A 17725-nucleotide genomic window follows, 5' to 3' on the forward strand; every position below is an offset into this window, starting at 1 on the left:
CAAGAAGCACCACGTGCACAGAGGCTAAAGCAATAGCATGAAAGAAGCCTGCTCCTCTCAAACAGGGATTTGCTCTGGTTGGAGGGAAGAGGATGAACACAGTGAGGACAGACAGAAAAAAACCTGAGGCTGAGACTCACTTCAGTTTGCAGGGGGATAGAAAAAAAAGGTAAAGGAGCAAGTTCACTGTTCACCAGGATCCGTAGCCATCACCGAATGCATATCCCTTCTTGCTCTGCACAACTCGTTTAAACAAGCTGGGCTAAAACTCTGAACCCTAAAGTGATTTCTCTCATACTCAGGTACGTCCTCATTCAGAGTCAGACAATTTGTCTTAATCTTGTTTCCTTTTTCAGGATGTTTTCAAACTGCCTTTAGACCATCCCTCCTTCCCCATCCCCACTTCCTTCCCCCACCCCTGGAACCCCACTACCAGTGTGAGAGACGGGTCTACGAAGACTGTGTCCCTCCTTTTAGCAAGTAGCATATGGAATCGTGGAATTCCTCCTTGACATACTTTTTCCACTTGGCTTCTGAGACGTCACATTCTCCTCTGCCCCGCTCACTGCTGGTTCCTACCCAGTCTCCTTTGCTGGTTCTTTCTCTTCTCCACCTTTACACTTGGGAGGGCGAGGTCCTCTCTCTGTCAGCACTCTGTCTTCCTCTGATCTCAGCTGGACCCAGGGCCTTAGATGCCATCGACACGCTGACACTCCAGTTACCTCTCCAGACAAGACCTGACCTGCCCAACTCCAGACTCACACTACTCACACCTCCGCTTGCTCAATGGGCACCTCGAACTTAGCATCGATTACCACTGCCTCCCCCGACCTCAGCCTTCTCCACTGCAGTGGGCAGAGCTCTGTCCCTCTAGGACCCCACCTGGCAACCATCCTTGACCCTGCTTTTTCTTTCACCCCCATCTCCAAGCTATCAGTGATTCATGTTGTATTTTTAATTAGAACTGGAATGAGACCATTGTCACTCCTTGTGTTGTACAGTGACCCAAATCTGGCTATTAATATTGAAAGTTAATTGAAATAAAAACAAATTAAAATAGAGGAAAATGGAACTCTTAGGGAAACTACAGCAAAAATTAAATTTAGAAATTCAGTTCCTTACACTAGCCACATCGCAAGAGCTCCTAAGCCATGGGTGGGTGATGGCTACGGCATTGGACAGGGCCGAGACACAACACTCCTTTTGCTGCAGAGAGTTCTATTAGCTCATGCTGCCCACTGCTTTCACTGTTACCACCCTGGTCCCAGCCACTAACACATCTTGCCTGGATGAGTGTCACTGTCTCTTAGTCGATCTTGCTTCTTCAGTCTTCACGACATGGCAGCCAGAGTGGTCCTTTGAAAACATCTCAGATCATGCCGCTCCTGTGCTCAGAGATGTCCAAGGGCCCCCATGCGTGGCTCTCAGGGGAGAAGCAAAGACCTCAGAAAGGTGAGCAAGGCCGTACGAGAGCTCTGGCTCCTTTTCCGTTTACTGGACCTCACCTCCCCGTCCTGCAACATCCCCCCTCTACCACAGCCACGCTGGCTGCCCGCTGCTGCTGTCTCAAGGCCACGCGCTCCCCCCAGGTATCCTCCAGGGGCTCACTCCCTTCCCTCCACCACATCTCTGCTCAAACACCAACTTCTCAGGGAGACTTGCTCTGACTGCTCTATTTAAATCTTTTTTTTTTTTTTTTTTTTGCGGTACGTGGGCCTCTCACTGTTGTGGCCTCTCCCGTTGTGGAGCACAGACTCCGGACGCGCAGGCTCAGTGGCCATGGCTCACGGGCCCAGCCGCTCTGTGGCATGTGGGATCTTCCCGGATCGGGGCACGAACCCGTGTCCCCTGCATCGGCAGGCGGACTCTCAACCACTGCGCCACCAGGGAAGCCCTCTATTTAAATTTTAACATCCGCTCCCACCCAACCACCACTCAGGAGCAGCCCTGCTTTCCCGTCCTACCCTGCTCAACCTGTCTTTTCCATATCTCCTTTCAACAAACTATATACATTTACTAGCTTATTCTACCCATTTTTTTTACTGTCTGGCAGAGATCTTCGTCCATTTACTCACTGCTGGAAAGCTAGCCCAGAGGAGGCTTTTTATAAGTATTTGTTCAATAAATGAATGGAGTTTTAGAGCCGGAGGAGCAGTTGAGGGTCAATGAGGTAAGGTTATTCTTCACTGTGGACCCATGTTAAGTTCAGGGTAAGAGCTGGACTAGGGAGCTGGCCTGGCCTAGGCGTCTTCAGGGGGAAGGACCCATGATAATTAACTCTCCTTCCCCTTATCTGTCACAACCAGAGGGACGCTGACGCAGCCCCGAGAGCAAACAAGGACAACAGTCTAACTAAAACACCAAGGGGTATTCTCCACTTTCCTCTTGGCAAGCCTTTGCAGGAGTCACCCATCTGTCCTGCTTCTCTGGTGACTTGTAGGACGCAAGCAATAGAGAGGAGGCTCAGGTTAATGACTATCCTTACACACCTATGTTACCACCAGGTATCACAAATGTCAAGACTCTTGGAAAACCGGAAACACACAGGGTTGCTAGATTACGTTTTTTTCAAAAGCAACACATCAGGCTTGTTTTAAAAAGGAAGTCACGGTTTCATCACATAATTGCCACATTAGGATTTGAGAAAAGCTGATTAGTACAAAAAGAATGATTCTCCATTGTATCATTAAAATATGTCAGATAATCTAGAGCGGATTAGAAGAAGAGCAGATCCTAGACCACATTTTGTGTTAGGGGATCATCTGTCCTCTTGTATCTGTAAGGAAATGCCATCTGAATATATATATTTTTAAATGCCTCGGGATGATGGTTTTTCTACTGCCAATTCTCTTTCAAATAAAAATAATGTGAGAAAGTTTGAACCTCGTGTAAACAGACGTGCTCATAATGACATGGGTAACGGGTCTAGAGTTACAGAGCAGGATATGAGCAGAGAGCCTGGGAACACCCCATCCATGGCTCACTGGATGACTTAACTTGCCGAAGTATGTAATTAAGAACCAAGTTATCTTTATAGTCATTCCTTCATTATGGAGATAACTCCACCGGAGACTTTTTGGGAGACACCAGATTGGAAATAAAATCCTTACAGACCGCACTGCAATGTCATTAAGATAATACCAGAAAGCAAATTGATGCATGTAGACAATCTTCCATAAGTACCAGAAAATTAGATCTCGGGAGAGACATGGAACTGAGATGTAAAATCAAAGCGGGGTGGAGACAGAGCCCAGTGAAAGGCGTGACGGACAGCTTCCCGAGAGACAGGAGCCCCGAGTGTCCCGGGGCCCCGGCGTGCATTACCTGGGGTGGCGCTCTTCATCGCTTTCACTAACTTGCCCCTTCCAGCTCCAAAACCATTATTTCCATAGTCGGGGTCACTGTCACTACCACTGCCACCGCTGGCAGAGTACGCACACATTCTGGGTACCTTGTCCTAAATGAGTAACATGAGACCGTTAAGATTATTCACACTAGTCAAAATGGGCAGACCATCCTGTGAGGATGTTCGTACCTGGCTGTTGGTGTGTGCACAGAATTGCATTCCCGCTGCCCCACCCCCAGCCTGCCTGGTCCGTCAGTCTGCCTCACGCGGAGCTGGTGAATTCTGCTCAGTTACCAGAGCCGCAGATATGGACCTGCACTGATGAAGCCATTGACCACACGCTGCCATTGTGTCCCAGTCACAGGACAGTCCCCACAGTTACCCGCTCTGCATTTTGTACACTGCTTTTATGGGGCCTTATGTTTCTCAAGTGCCAATTAGAGCTGCTGTCCCAGGCCTAATGGCTTATTTATTTATTTTTATTTTATTTTTTGGCTTACTTATTTAGCTGATCTCACCATTGGCTTTCAAGTATCAGAGGGTATGACAATAATCAACCTTGGGAACAAGAGAATAAATGTTTACCCAATACCTAATTTTAGTCCAGCGCCTAAAAGGACAGGAGGCTTTAGGCAGGAACACAACTGCTAGCCTACGGGCTTATACATAATCCTTGAATCTACTGACAGGTCACAGGTCAAGGGACTTGGTCTCCCCGCTTACTCACATGCACACACAGCCTGGCCCAAGAGGATGTTACAGGTGTGGCAATAACACCAAGTTCAGGAATTGTGGAGGTTGCTGATACCATATGGATGGTTCTTCCTGCCGTGCACACAAGTGGAACACTGATATCTAAGACCGCAACCCTTGTGTGCAGAATCAAGAGCATTTGGGGCTCTCTTTTATATGTTTGCAGGCTGCCCTATGAGAGCCGATTATGCTACACCGACCCCAGAGAGTTCAGGCACAGATGTATGGGATGCGTCTCTAAAGCCAATCCTGTTTGGGAGGGTGCCGTTTGGTTGGAAATTATAAAAACACATTTTAGGATGTAAGCCCCCCTAGCTGGGGTTACAAATTCAAGCAGTTACTTATTTCCTTTATTCCTTCATTCACTGAATCATTCATCTACCCATTCAAAAGATGCTGTGCTAAGCATCTTAGTACCCACTCTGTGCTACGTGGTGGTCTAGGTTCTGGGGGGACAGAGCTCTCTACGGGAGGTGGTCTAGCAAGGATGATGTTTGTGAAGGATGACAAGTTTACAGCCGTGGTCCCAAGAGAGCCCCATGTCTAGAGTCCCAGCAGGATGCTGGGTATGACGAGATGTGTTTTTTCATTCCTCTGTTCAACAGACACAAATGGAACCAGGCACTGTGCTTGGAACTGGAAATATAAAGCTCACTCTAACTTTAAACTTGCCTTCCCTGGCGGTCAATGAAGCAGAGTTGTGAGTTCCAAGCCACAGTTGTGACTCTTACAAGTCAGGGCAGGACTTCCAATGGGCAAAGCTAGTGCAGGAGGATGAAGGGGATCCCGGAGAGGTGTGTGTGTCGGGGAAAATGAATGTTGGGTGAGGAGTGCCCTGCCATCGCACCATGAGGGGGTAGCTCCCTCCTGGCCAGCACTGAGGAATCCCCTTTCTCTTTCTCTCTCTTTTCTCTTTTTTTTCTCCTTGGAATTGCTTGAGTCCTTTGCCACTATCGCCACCTGTTGTTTCTGAACTGTTTCCCCCTCCAACTCTGGATGTCTTCTAGGATTTTCTCAATGTTTTGGTCCCCAAATCAAGCCCAGAGTTCTTGAAAGAGTGCTTCTCCAAGTGTGCCCTGTGGACCGGCAGCACCGTCATCACCGGGGAATTTATTAGAAGTGTTTGGATCTCACCCCATCTGTGCCACACAGGACACTGGGTGTGTGTGGAGAGCAGCAAGGTGCGCCACCCTCCAGCTGATCCCGATGTCTGCTCGTGTAGGGAACTACTGCTGTGGGGAAAACTGAGAAAACCCTAACACTTAACAGTTAAGTCATGATAGAATACACCGGTTTACTCCTTTCAGACCCTTGTTCTGAGTGCTGGACGTGGAATTCAGAGGGCTGAGTTCTGACGTCAGTGTCCCAGTAACTTTTGCTTGGACCTTGACCGTGGTCCAGCATCTCTGGAGCTGCTGTCCTCTGCTGTACATCAGGGCTGTAGGCCCAGGGGATCGCTTTGCCTACTTGTCCAGGGGTACCATTTCCATACTGAGGTGCTAAAGACTGAAAGAAGGCTCTACCAGTCTGGCTGTGGGGCATCTCAGATGTGGGCTGATCTGGGTATTTCGTCATCAAGGTTGGGTAGCAACCCTAGTAGAGACAGTGACAGGGCCTCCTCATGCCGGGATTGGGAGAGCCAAGGCAGCAGAAGCAGCAAGGGCCAAGGAAGGGCCGGGAAGCTCAGGTAATTGATCCTAATGTCCTTTCTCCCACTCTTCTCACTATAGGTACCACCAAAGACACCGAAGTGGACCAGCCCAAGGGCAAGCTGAGAAATCGTGAACAGGCTGAATACGGCCCAAGTAATTAGTTGGAACAGGTAAGCGGGAGGGCGCTGAGGAGGGACTACCACATAGCACCCAGGGAGGACCCAAGACTCCCGGAGCCCCGAGCTCCTCCTCAGGTCCAATCACACTTCAGGAGGCCTGTGTGCTTGCCATCTCAGGGCGGATGAAGAATCCCCAGCAAAAATGATGGGGATTGAAGAAACACACGTCTCACTGACCCCGGCAAGTCATCTGACCACTCCAGGCTTTAGTTTCTTCATGCCAAAAGGGAAAATAATTATACCTGCTTTAGTGGTTTCACAGGAGCAAGGTAAAAGACCAAGTAACTGATAATGAAAAAATATCATTGAATCATTCTAAGCGGTGCTCTTAGGGCTTGGGAGAGTGAATGGCCGTTCCACAATGTCTACTCAGGGCAGAGCATCCTTACCTCAAGAGCTGGGGTGCAGATGGATGGAATCATTTGAATTACAAGAACTCACAGTGTTACTTAATAACTCAGGAAAAAAGGAGAGCCTTGGTCTTTATGCACTAATCCCACAACAAATCTGACTTAACATTAAAACCTATCACAGAAGTGGTTAAGGAGGTCATTTTTCACACTCGGGACAATTAGGCGGAGGGGTGCCCTCCTGTCGACTCTCCTTACCTGGGTCTCCGCAGCAGCGCTGTCCCCCCCCCAGGCTAGAAGTGGCTTGCTCTCCACCGCCGTTGTGTTTTCAGCATATTCGAACGATGAACAAGTCTGAGGCCTTGGCCTGGCTTCACTCTGCATTTGGGAATTGATTTTTCCTAAATGAGGAAATGTACATGAAATCACAACAAGCTTTCTTCAACTCTTTACAAGTTTAGGGATGAGGGTAGGGGAGACAGTCAGAAATAATCCGAAGGGTCTAAACATGGTAACAGCTTGGTTTCCCAACATTCTGTCCCCTGCAAGTCTGTGCGCACAGAAATGTCTGCATAATTACGTGTATCTTTGGAGGATGTCCACCTTGGAGTCCCAAATGCAAACTGTGCTTGGACCACTTTTCCAAAAAATGTTGACAGATTTTTCATGTTAGAAAGGGTTCAGTGGGCAAACTGCTTGGGAAACGCCGATCATTCCTCAAACAGTGTTGTACATCAAATAACAAACAAGCTTCTGTTTTGGAGGACTTCTCGGCGCCTTCATTATGCGAATGGGGATTTTCATAATTTCCAAAGGGAAGATGTGAATCCACAGCCTTTCCCAAACTTGTTTGATCAGGGAACCCTGATTTTCCTAGCAAACTTATGAAGGTCATTCTGCATAAGGTGGTTTGCGAAACTGCTCAGAGGCCCTTCAAGATCTTGCCGGGCAGTCTCAAACTCATACGTGCATATACCTCGGCCAGGCTTTTGTTCCACTGCAGGTTCTGATTTGGTAGGTCTGGAGCAGGGTCTGAGAGCTGGCATCTATGACAAGCTCCCAGGGGCTGCTCTTGGCCCATGGATTACATTGTAAGTAGCCAAGGGTGCGATTAGCAGAGAATGATTAAAATGTCTCCATTACCCATAATAGCAGATTAACCTGCAGAGTGTAGTCTTTCCTCATGTCAGAAAGGAGAATTGCTGTCATTATCCTTCAGTCTCAGTGATTATCAACAGGACAGGCTGTGAGAGCCTTTCAACAGCATTTTGCTTGTGAGCAGAAGTGAGGTAATGTATTTTCATCAGCACTGGGAGGTCTGTACAGTTCCTTCCATCTTTGATACGGGGATAAGAAAATAACTAATTCAAATGCGTATATTAACCAGGAATTGACTGCTCAGAACCACTTTCCTTTTTTTCTTTTCTTTTTCTTTTTTTTTTTTTGCGGTACGCGGGCCTCTCACTGTTGTGGCCTCTCCCGTTGCGGAGCACAGGCTCCGGACGCGCAGGCTCAGCGGCCATGGCTCACAGGCCCAGCTGCTCCGCGGCATGTGGGATCTTCCCGGACCGGGGCACGAACCCGTGTCCCCTGCATCAGCAGGAGGACTCTCAACCACTGCGCCACCAGGGGAGCCCCCACTCTCCTTTTGTTCCAACTAGATCTCCATTCCTTAATATTTAAAATGAGTAACCAATGGCCGCAGAAAAGAGAAAAGCCTTGGAAAGCCAGCCCTGCCTCTGACCCGCAGTGACAACATCTTAAGGTAGACAGGAAGCTTCGGGATGGACGGCACAAAAATGTCCTGCAGTGTGTTGACCTCACTCTCTACCGTATACTACTTTTTTTTTTTTTTACAACTCTTCACGACAATCTAATTAAGACACAAAACTAAGATAACCGGTGCGCTGGATATTAGCAGCAAGATCAGAACAATCTCCTTCCTATCCCCTTCTTATGAAGCAATTCAAGGCTTGCCGTTCCTATTCAATTTGTTATAATGACGGTGTTTAATCATGGAGTCTGCTCGGCGCCTGCCGCTGAATTGAGGTCACACATGTGACTAGTCAGGCATGGAGCACATCATCCATAACTACAATTTCGCCCCTGAATCTCTGGAGGCTGTGCCATTAATTAACAGTACATTTATTTCAAAAATAATATATGTCCCAGCGTTTTCAAATGTAGCCTTGGCTGGAAATAAGCAGAAGTTTGTGATGAAACATTCATGGCAGTCAGTATTACTGTATGGAGGAAGAACTCAGCCATGGGAATAACCCCATCACATTGACTCACAGATGTTTAATGAAAAGTCTTCTTTGCTAATTTCTCAGAAGCCCATGGTATAATCTCTACTTGTGGTCGCTTTCTCATCATCAAATCATAAATGAAAGTCTTTAGAATTCTAGTTCATAGGCTTAGGCGTGTCATAAACGCATCATGAGGCGCACAAGTTAAAAATTATTTCGTGTCATCCTGAGCTGCAATAAATATTTTTAATCTTGAGGGAACAGTGAAAAAAGTTTGACCCTTAGCCTGGCCCTATCTTTAATCATGAAAGCTTGTTTCCATCGACTGCAGCAAAGGATGGTACTTCTCAGTGGGAAGGCTCCCTCCATCCCGTTGTAGTTAACAGACAAACTACTGCTAATATATCAAACTACGTTTTTTATAGCTCAACATATAAATACATTTGAACGGGATAGGAATATGTCAGAAGACATATGTTTCTGTGAGAGGGCAAACAACATTTCAGCTAAATTTATGTCTTGGGCCTAGATTGGTCTATACTCAGAGTTAAGTTTTAAAAGACAAAATCTGAAGTCTACGTTGTATGGTTTTTTCTTTATCAATTTATATATCCATCTACCTGTGCTAACAACGTGTTTGTTTCCTTTATGTGTGTGTACACTCCTTAAATAATACTGAGAGTAGATGATGTTTAATACTTGTTTTCTTTTTATGTTTTGGTTGAGGACATAAAGGGATTTCATGCATCTACATTTCCACTGGGCAGAGGTCACTGACTGACCTCCTGGTGGAAATCTTTTCTGCTGCCTGTTCTCCATTTTTGTCAGCAAGTGCATGACTCTAGTGAGCAAACAATCTCATTTGGAAGGTGACAGGCATTTTACCTGAGGAGGCTGGCTTGGGGAGGCGACTCTGAAGAGGTCGCATCCCTCTGGCAGTCATGATGGGGTCGGACGTGGAATGAACAATGGTGTTGTCTTTAGATCCCCGGCTGTCTGCAGAGGAAGGCACTTCTCGTTCAAGGGTCTGGGCTCTTATGGAAGAAGCTGCACAAAGGGCTGGCTGGAGAGACAGGAGGGGCTCAGTGTCATCGGGGGAGTCTGCTTGGCACAGGTGCCGTCCCGCTGAGCGGTTTCCTGAGTCTGGGAGCGGGAAGGTTCCAATCCCACTGTCCAGTGTCCTCATCTGGCAGTTCGTTTCTAGACAGAGTAACATAGTGAGAATTAGAGACTGCTCACGTAAAAGGAGAAAAGGATCATGGGCATTTGGATCTGGTCTAGATATCTGGGGATATCTAGAAGGAAGAAATACTCCTAAGGGTGTAGTAGATTTCCAGGGAGTGGCATGAAACAGACATCTAATTGAACACGGAAGTATTCCCTTAACATAATACGGAGTAAGAAGGTTAGCCATTACTGGCAGCAAGAGTCACGTGTACATACAAAGTACATGGTTCTCTAGAGTTATAAGGGTAAAAGAACGGTCATTGGAGACCAAAAATTATTTTTGATCACCCTTATTTCAATTGGGAATCATATGACTTCAATCAATTAGGTAACATTTATTAACTGAAATAAGATGAGTAATGAGCACACGTAACACATTGAAGTGATGCCCTAACAAAGGCAGTTGTGCATCTCTTACGTGAATTACCATCCGCCAGCAGTTAACTAAGTCTCTGGCCTCTCCATTTGACTGTGAGGACAAGTAATTCACATACTATAAGGGTCATCCCCAAAGGTACATCACTTATCATGTGGGCTTCCTCTGACTCAACTGCCATCTGAGGTCTCACAGAGAAGGTCATAGGGCCACTTTCTGTCTTTCCATCTGCCTTCATGTAACGACAAAGCTCACCAGTGCTCTTTGGATTTCTTGTCATTCCCAGGGCTCCCACCATTCCCTAAAACAAACCGAGCTGATTTCACCATATGTGTGACATATTCTGCCAATTACATCTCATCTTCAAAACATTTTATATCCAAGAAAAATACAATATCTGAAAAAATTATCACAGAATGAATTCCTGAAATGTGGTGTAGTTTATCTAAGCCAATGAGACAGCTTCCAAGATCCGCTTGTCACCCAAAAGTCTCCTGTTTACACGATAATCTTAGAGTGAAACAGCCTTAGCGAAGTTTGTATTAGCATCTTATCAGTCTAGGACTGGGGAAGAGGCACAACTTAACACCGTGTTAGGCATGGTGGGGAATATAATAGACTACGTTGTGATCTTTGTATCAAGAGGCTCGACAGCTAACATTTCAGTGGTGCATGGGAGTCTGGTCTCTGCTAAGAACTAATTGTGAGAGCCCTCCACATAAGATCCTTAACCCCTCAAGGGCTCAGGTTCCTTATAGAGTTTCTGTGAGAATAAAGATATGTTCACTGTGGAATCTCTTGAATTTAGAATGACGCCTAGCACACCGCAGGATAGCTGAATGAAAGAAATAATGAATGATGACGTATAAAAAAACACTAGGTATATTTATTAGATTTCAGTAGATATCTGACAGGTAAATAGTTTATCCTTAAGTACCTTTCTCACACAATCTCATTTGATGCTCACCAATTAGTATCTGAACTTCAGAATTTGACCACTCCCCTACCTTTCTCCTCAAAACGTCTCTGCTCTGAGTACTAGAATTCTGGGAAATTCCTAATACTCAGGTGAAAACAAAGGGGTGGGGGTGGGTACAGAGTTAGCTTTTATAGGTTCTAGTAGCTTTGGTCCTTGGCTTTAGAAGCACTAGAAAGATGAAGTCCCTATCAAAAGAGAGGATTCAGTCTCCAAAGGGACATTTAGTAGGAAGATACAGATACCCTTTCTCCAGTATGATGCCATTTAGCCATCTCACACGCCATCTGATCTCAAAGACTGATCATGGACTCCAGGGGCCCTGAGTCACGTGGCTATAGTCTGAGCTCTTTCCCAGAACCACAAGGGCTAAGTTTTAGTTCCATTCATTTCAGGGCCTCCACCTGGTCAGCTTTCCTCTCAACCAGCTTCCGAGATTATTCATTATCTTCTCTATTCATTTTCTCCTCAATTAAGCTGACTCAATTGCTACAAAATAGCCTTTTGGAGAAATCATCAGCTGTTTGCATGGGAAAGCAATGCCAGAAAAGAAAGATCTTCTTATTCAGAATCTGGTGTCCTTCCTTCATGTTAGCCTAGACATACGACACGCCTGATATTTAACAATGTCCATATGTTGTACTTGGGGCAATTCTAAATGTCTGAACTATTTCAGTCTCACACAGGAGTAAGTGGATCGGAATCGACCCAGTCTTCAGGGATGGGGATCAAAGATTCATGGGATGTAACAGATGTGTCAGTCCCTACGTGCCCCAGGCTGTCTGCCATAATAATTTCCTCCCAGCATCTCCAGGACGCCTACCTCTGAACAAGAGAATGCTCAACATGGCAACATTAGGGGTTCTTTTCCTTTTGTGAAAATGGATCATCAAGTTTGGCTGCAGCTAGAAGTTCACTGCTTTCTTTGTATCATCCCTTCATCTTCTCAACCTCAAAGGGTAAGAACTATCATTGCCATTTACAAATGAGAAATCATGGCTCAAAAAGGTAACTGGTCCAAGGCTGTATGCTGTCAATAAAGAGCCTTGGATTTGAATCCAGACTTACATAAATACAGAGACCACGCTCTTAGCCACCAAGCCATACTGATTCTGCCAAAAAGTTCAGGTAGATCCAGAAGTGGGGTCTGCTCTGTTAGCAGCCATGGAGGCAGCCTTGTGAGCTGAGAGTGCCCAGAAGGGCCCCCCGCCTCTGGCCAGTGCGCCCAGCTTCTCCTATGGAACTGGTGCTGGCCCTGAATTCCAGCTGGTTCCCATACCTCCCATCCTGAGGATGGAGTTAACAGTTGGCATTCCCGGCATCTGCGCGGTTCCCGAGAACCACAATTGTCCGGTACCTCTTCCCCCACCCTCTGGGATCGATCGCATCTGTAGACTCCCATGCCAGGGTTTTTCTGGCATTTATCTCATCTCTCTGGCCCTGGTGATAGGCATTGCCTGCAAGGGCAATATTTTTTTGGCTTTGTCTAAGAACTCTCTCCCCTATAGGTATTTTATGAGTTAATCCAGCCCCTTCAAATGGAGACTCAAAAAGCAAAGTAGGATTCTTGGCAACCTTTTCAGTGATTTTTCTGGGGAAAGGCCCCAGACACTAAAGCCCATGTACGTTGGCCTGGCCTGTAACACCAGGCAGGAAACAGGGCAGGGAGAAATCTGGGGTAGGAAGAAAGATAAAGGAGGTCTAACTCTGGTGCCCTTCTGAGGACACCAGCATTTCTTGGCATCTGTCCCCTTATACTATTTTCTTTTCCCTTCTTTCCCTCCACAATACTGTCATAATCAGAAGCTATAAAACAGGACTTCTGGTATTCCTGAGTTCTTTGATCCTCTAAGAATTGTGTGCACTGACATTAAACACAGAAATCACCTGTTATTAAAGCCACCTTTTTATTTCTAAAAATTACAGATGCCAAATGCAGTGAATTTGAAGGACTCACTCGTAATACCTATGAAATGAGGTATGGACAGTCAGGAACTCAGACACCATATGCCAAGCTTCCCCCTCAAGCAAATTTCTCCAGAATGCATAAACCTTTGGAAATAGAGTTTATACTGAAAATGCTGACACCTTCTTTATGTAGTTTCTTTCAGGCACTGTAAGTTTCTTACAGTTCATAAAAATACTGTAATCTGAAAAAGTGTTAGATATTGTACTTTTGAAGTCAGTTTCTTTTCTCAGGGGATTATAAGAACTCACAAAATAATTGAATGGCCGTGATAAAGATAAAGTTCAAAGGGACAAGCCAGCCTTGCATCCAGAATGAGTTGACTCAGTTCTGACCTCACAACATGTTTAAGTTCACGTTGTGACTGTGAGAACAGCTGTCAACAGGGCCTTGCTAATGAGTTCAAGGGTTGGATCACTAGACGGACCAGCGGGTTTCATTCTTTCAAGGTCACTAATGACTTCTCCTACCCTGATGACTTCTCGTCATCCCATCTGCCTTCTGTCTCTTAAGGTAAGTTCTCTCACTTATCACCACCACCAAGCCCCAGATGTTTCATGGGATGACTTACAGCAGTGCTTCCCAGTCCTTTTAAAGTTCTGGCACACGTAGCAAATACACACATACAGCTCACTGAGGAACACACCAGCTGCCCCAGGACCCCCGGCTACCTGAGAGCTGAGGGCTCAACATCTCAGCACACCTGGGGTCCGCTCAGGGCACGTCAGCATGGTAGGGAATCTCTTCCTTACAGAATGGACTCGGGACCTTCTTTTCCTGTCCCCTTGGACGCATTATCTTGCATGCCTCCAGCAGGAAAGGAGATGGACAGCCTTGTAGTCTGTTAGCAGCTGACAGGAGAATTTTTAGGTCCTTCTTTTTTGGAAGGAATGTTGAGAGTGTTGTGTTAGGAATACTGTCTGGCCTCAGAGCTTCAGTAAAGAGGGATTTATTGTGCCTGAGGGGTGGGGGGATGAGTCAGCCGAGGGTGAGCAGGGCAGCCCAGATGGGGGACGTTCTGCGTGGGATGGTGGCAGAGAAGACATTTTGGAGAAACAATTCAACCAGGGGTTTTTCAACTGTTAACTCAGGATATGCAATGCAAAATCCCCACTCAGCTCATCAGCGAGCATTAGCCCTCTGCTCCTGGACCAGGTGCCCCAGCAGGTGGCTTTAGGTTCCTCATATGAAAATTAGATTATATAACCTCCAACACAGGGGCGCTCTGAGGACTAGCTACACAGCACATAATAAACATAGCACGATGCCTGGAACAGGTACACAGCTATTATTCAGAAAATGGCAGCAATTCTCAAAATAAGTGTTATTAGACTGCTAGCAGCCTGGGGGCAGATTGGTTTTTATCCATCTCTTCAGAATTCCCACGTAAGCCTGTTCCTGACTCTACATCGCCTTTTTCTACAGAATGGCAATTATATGCTAATAGAGCTGATGATAACTATAGGCTGAGAGAGTGCCTGATTTATTCGCCATCACCCACGCTCAGCACAGAGCCTGACACATAGCTAGCATGGAGTGTAATGAAAAAAATAGGTGGATGAAATAAGCTCTCATCTTTAGAAAATTCTTCCTGAAATTAAATTGAATATGAACTTTTCCTTTTGAAATCCCAATCTGCTGTTTTTTTGTTCTCACTTCAGCAACCAGAGAAAAGAGCTGACTTCCTTTTTCTGTGCAGCTATAGTTCTCATACAGCCAGACTTCATTAATTCAGATAGCCAGGGCGGATAAGATCATTCAGAATTATTGAATATTTTAAAGACAGGTTTCTTAATACTTCCAAGCCCTTAGAGCAAGGGTCAGTGACCAAGACGAAGGATAGTGCAGGGAATGTGGCTTTAGTATCCGCCTTGGCGCCCGCCCCTACCTCAAAGCATCACTGGGCTGGAAGGTCCCAGGTCTGGCCTCATTCCTCCTGCTCTCATCCTCAGGGAGTGTAGATGCCAAGCTGAGTGCCGGCATCACGTTTAACATCAGCACGCACAGTAGCACAAGAACCAAGTTATCACAGAGGCAAGTTCCTGGGAGCCATTTGTAGTGAACAGATGAGATTACTCAGGGACTTCTTATATGTCCTTACACAAAACAGTGAGGTTTTTCTCTTTTAAACAATTTGTTCTCTTAATTGGCTTCTTCTTGCATCTTCCAAATTTGTTTTACACTATTCATTTACATTGTAACACTATATTTAAAATAGCTGCAAAGGGAAAAGCTTATTTCCAGCACTGTTTCAGTTAATATAAATTTCCAAGTTAGTGCAATCTGTATTAGCACTGATTTTGAGTGTTTGGGAAAGGCCACTCACTCATTTTTTCCTCAGTCTTCTACAGATTAAAGTATCTCAATTTTTTTTTCACAGATCCTATCTCACAAATCTTTAATTGCTTAAATGTATAAACCAAAACTCTTGGTATTATTAGTGTATCTGTCCATAGAGATTATTATATAGGACAGGCTTAAGCAAACCCGACTTGAGTTCCAAGTTCATCTAAATATTCAGAAGAATGAAGCGAAAAGACAATAGGCTTCAGAGTTGGAAAGACTAGGCTTGACAATCTGCTTGGCTACCTGCTGGCTGTGTCACAACAAGGGAATTTTTAAACGATCCTGACATCATATAATCATAGCTCATTGGTAATAATGCTCGTTACAAAGTAGGTACTCTGTAAGTTTCCAGAAGGGGTTGTCAAGGAGAGGTGAGGGCCCCTGCAGGTACATAATACACACACTGTCTGGAATCGAAGACAAACCAAACTTCCCCCGTGTGGTCAGTGTTCTACCGCAGCACTGGGTACATTTCACTAAACAACTGTCCCAGTTATTTCCTAAGCAAGTACCATGTGGCAACCATTTCCTTGGGGGTTACTTGATCACATCGTTATTGAACGATTATAAACATGAAGCAAAGTACTTGGAGTTGGTTGCAAGCTGCCTCATGTATGGAAAAGATGGAGTCCATTTTCCCAAGAAATCCATTTTGGAATAGGCACGGAAAGGCTTTTTAAAAAGCTTAAGCAAATGATGTTTACTAATTATCCTTTGTTCACAGACTTGCTACATTCTCAGGGAATATTCCCAAATTAGTAAGCTCTGATTTTCAGTCTATCCTAAAAGGTTACACTGGCTTCTGTGCAATGATCTACCCCTTCTTATATATTCAAACAAACTGCTTCAGTAACCACTGTTTTTTTCCCCTCTTCCACACTCGTAAATCCTAGGAAAATGGAAAACTTTAAAACCCAAGCTCATTTTTACTTTGAGAACTTTAATCATACCTACAAATTTTCAGCCAAACAAAATTTCAAATTGTGTTGAATGAGGACTCAACACAATTCACCAGCCAGAAAGAGCAACTCATGGGTGTTTAGTAGGCATACCGTATTACTAACTGGCATACTTTCCTATAATGCAATTGGTCGTGGAAATAAGTCTTTGTATGAGTTCTCTCCAGGTTCCTAAACATCTTAAGCTATGTGTGGTACTGGCAATAGAAACTTAACTACAGATGGGAGAACAGATCTCTTTATTTGCACATCTTTCTCTTCATCTGTATGGCTGAAATAAGCTAAGAAAAACTAAGTCTGTTGCCAAAGCCACATCAATTAAATGTGGGTTATTCATTCTAAGCTTACCCTGTGGTTTTGTTAAAGTAGTCCAAAATGACTACATTGGCTATTTATTCACAAACATCGGGTAACTTTTGACTGTGGCATTAAGATGACCTTCTGGACGAGTAAATTCAATTTGATGGCTTCAGAATATGCATGTAAATACTCAGAAGTTCAAACTGGATTTAAGCTTTCTGAGATTTGAAAACTATATAGGAGAATGTAAATTTATTTTCTAACCCTTGTGTTCTCTTTGACATAAAGGAAGACTGGAACTTTGGGGGTCTGGTACACTGGTACATAGGGAATAAATATGAGAAAAAAATGAAGGGAGTTAATATGACAAAAATTTTTAAAAAGAAAAAAGCAGATCATAAAACTCCTTTGTCAAGGTGAAGGACAAGTTATTTAAACCAATATAAAAGACATGTCACCTCAGACTGGGTTGATATCCTGTTAACCTAATATTCTGTCTGACAGTGCTAGCATCACATAAAATATTGTAGTGGGATGTGACTTAAGGATATAGACTGGAAAAGGTCAGAAATATGTTCCAAATGCCCATGCAGACCACGAATTCATAGAAATCCTCCTTAAATTTATGTAATTATTCATCTGGTATAAACCCTGAGGAAAAAATTCCTTAGGTTCGCTATAATATGTGCTTCGTCTTGTGATTGACACTAAGACGACCTCTTCAAAGGTGTGGGGGATGGCTCTTGGTCTAGTATTCTGAGATTTGTTATGCAACTTTCCAAACCCTTCCTGATTTTGCAAATTTTAATAATTATCTCTAGACTCTTATTCTTCTAGACTGAAAAATCCTGAGACCTTCACATAACTCCTTCATGTCTTGCTATGCCACTATGCCTGTCTTGTAAAACAGTGGTGAGATTTGTACGTGATATTTACTGTGATATATAAGAGTAGGCTAACGTGATCACTACAGTTTAAAAACCAGTATTTGCTTGACTTGGTCAGCTGGTCTAGGAACAGACTTGGATCCCAGATGGCTACATCTT

The 17725-nt window shown here is 44.8% G+C and overlaps 1 protein-coding gene across 6 annotated transcripts in view; it reads right to left on the bottom strand.

The window, feature by feature from the left end:
* Window positions 1-17725, bottom strand: part of NCKAP5 (NCK associated protein 5) — a 1039671-nt gene that overhangs the window by 38855 nt on the left and 983091 nt on the right. For 4 of the 6 annotated variants that reach the window (XM_033440354.2, XM_033440356.2, XM_033440353.2 and 1 more), the window contains 2 exons: window positions 9415-9729; window positions 6539-6681 (listed from right to left, as the gene is read on the bottom strand). In XM_033440354.2, coding sequence (XP_033296245.1) covers window positions 6539-6681; window positions 9415-9729 — 458 coding nt within the window. Of the gene's footprint in view, window positions 1-3324; window positions 3458-6538; window positions 6682-9414; window positions 9730-17725 lie in introns of those variants that run through there. The other 2 variants (XM_033440357.2, XM_049712619.1) reach the window with 2 other exon arrangements.

This window comes from Orcinus orca, chromosome 7 (genome assembly GCF_937001465.1).
Source record: "Orcinus orca chromosome 7, mOrcOrc1.1, whole genome shotgun sequence".
Lineage (NCBI taxonomy): Eukaryota > Metazoa > Chordata > Mammalia > Artiodactyla > Delphinidae > Orcinus > Orcinus orca.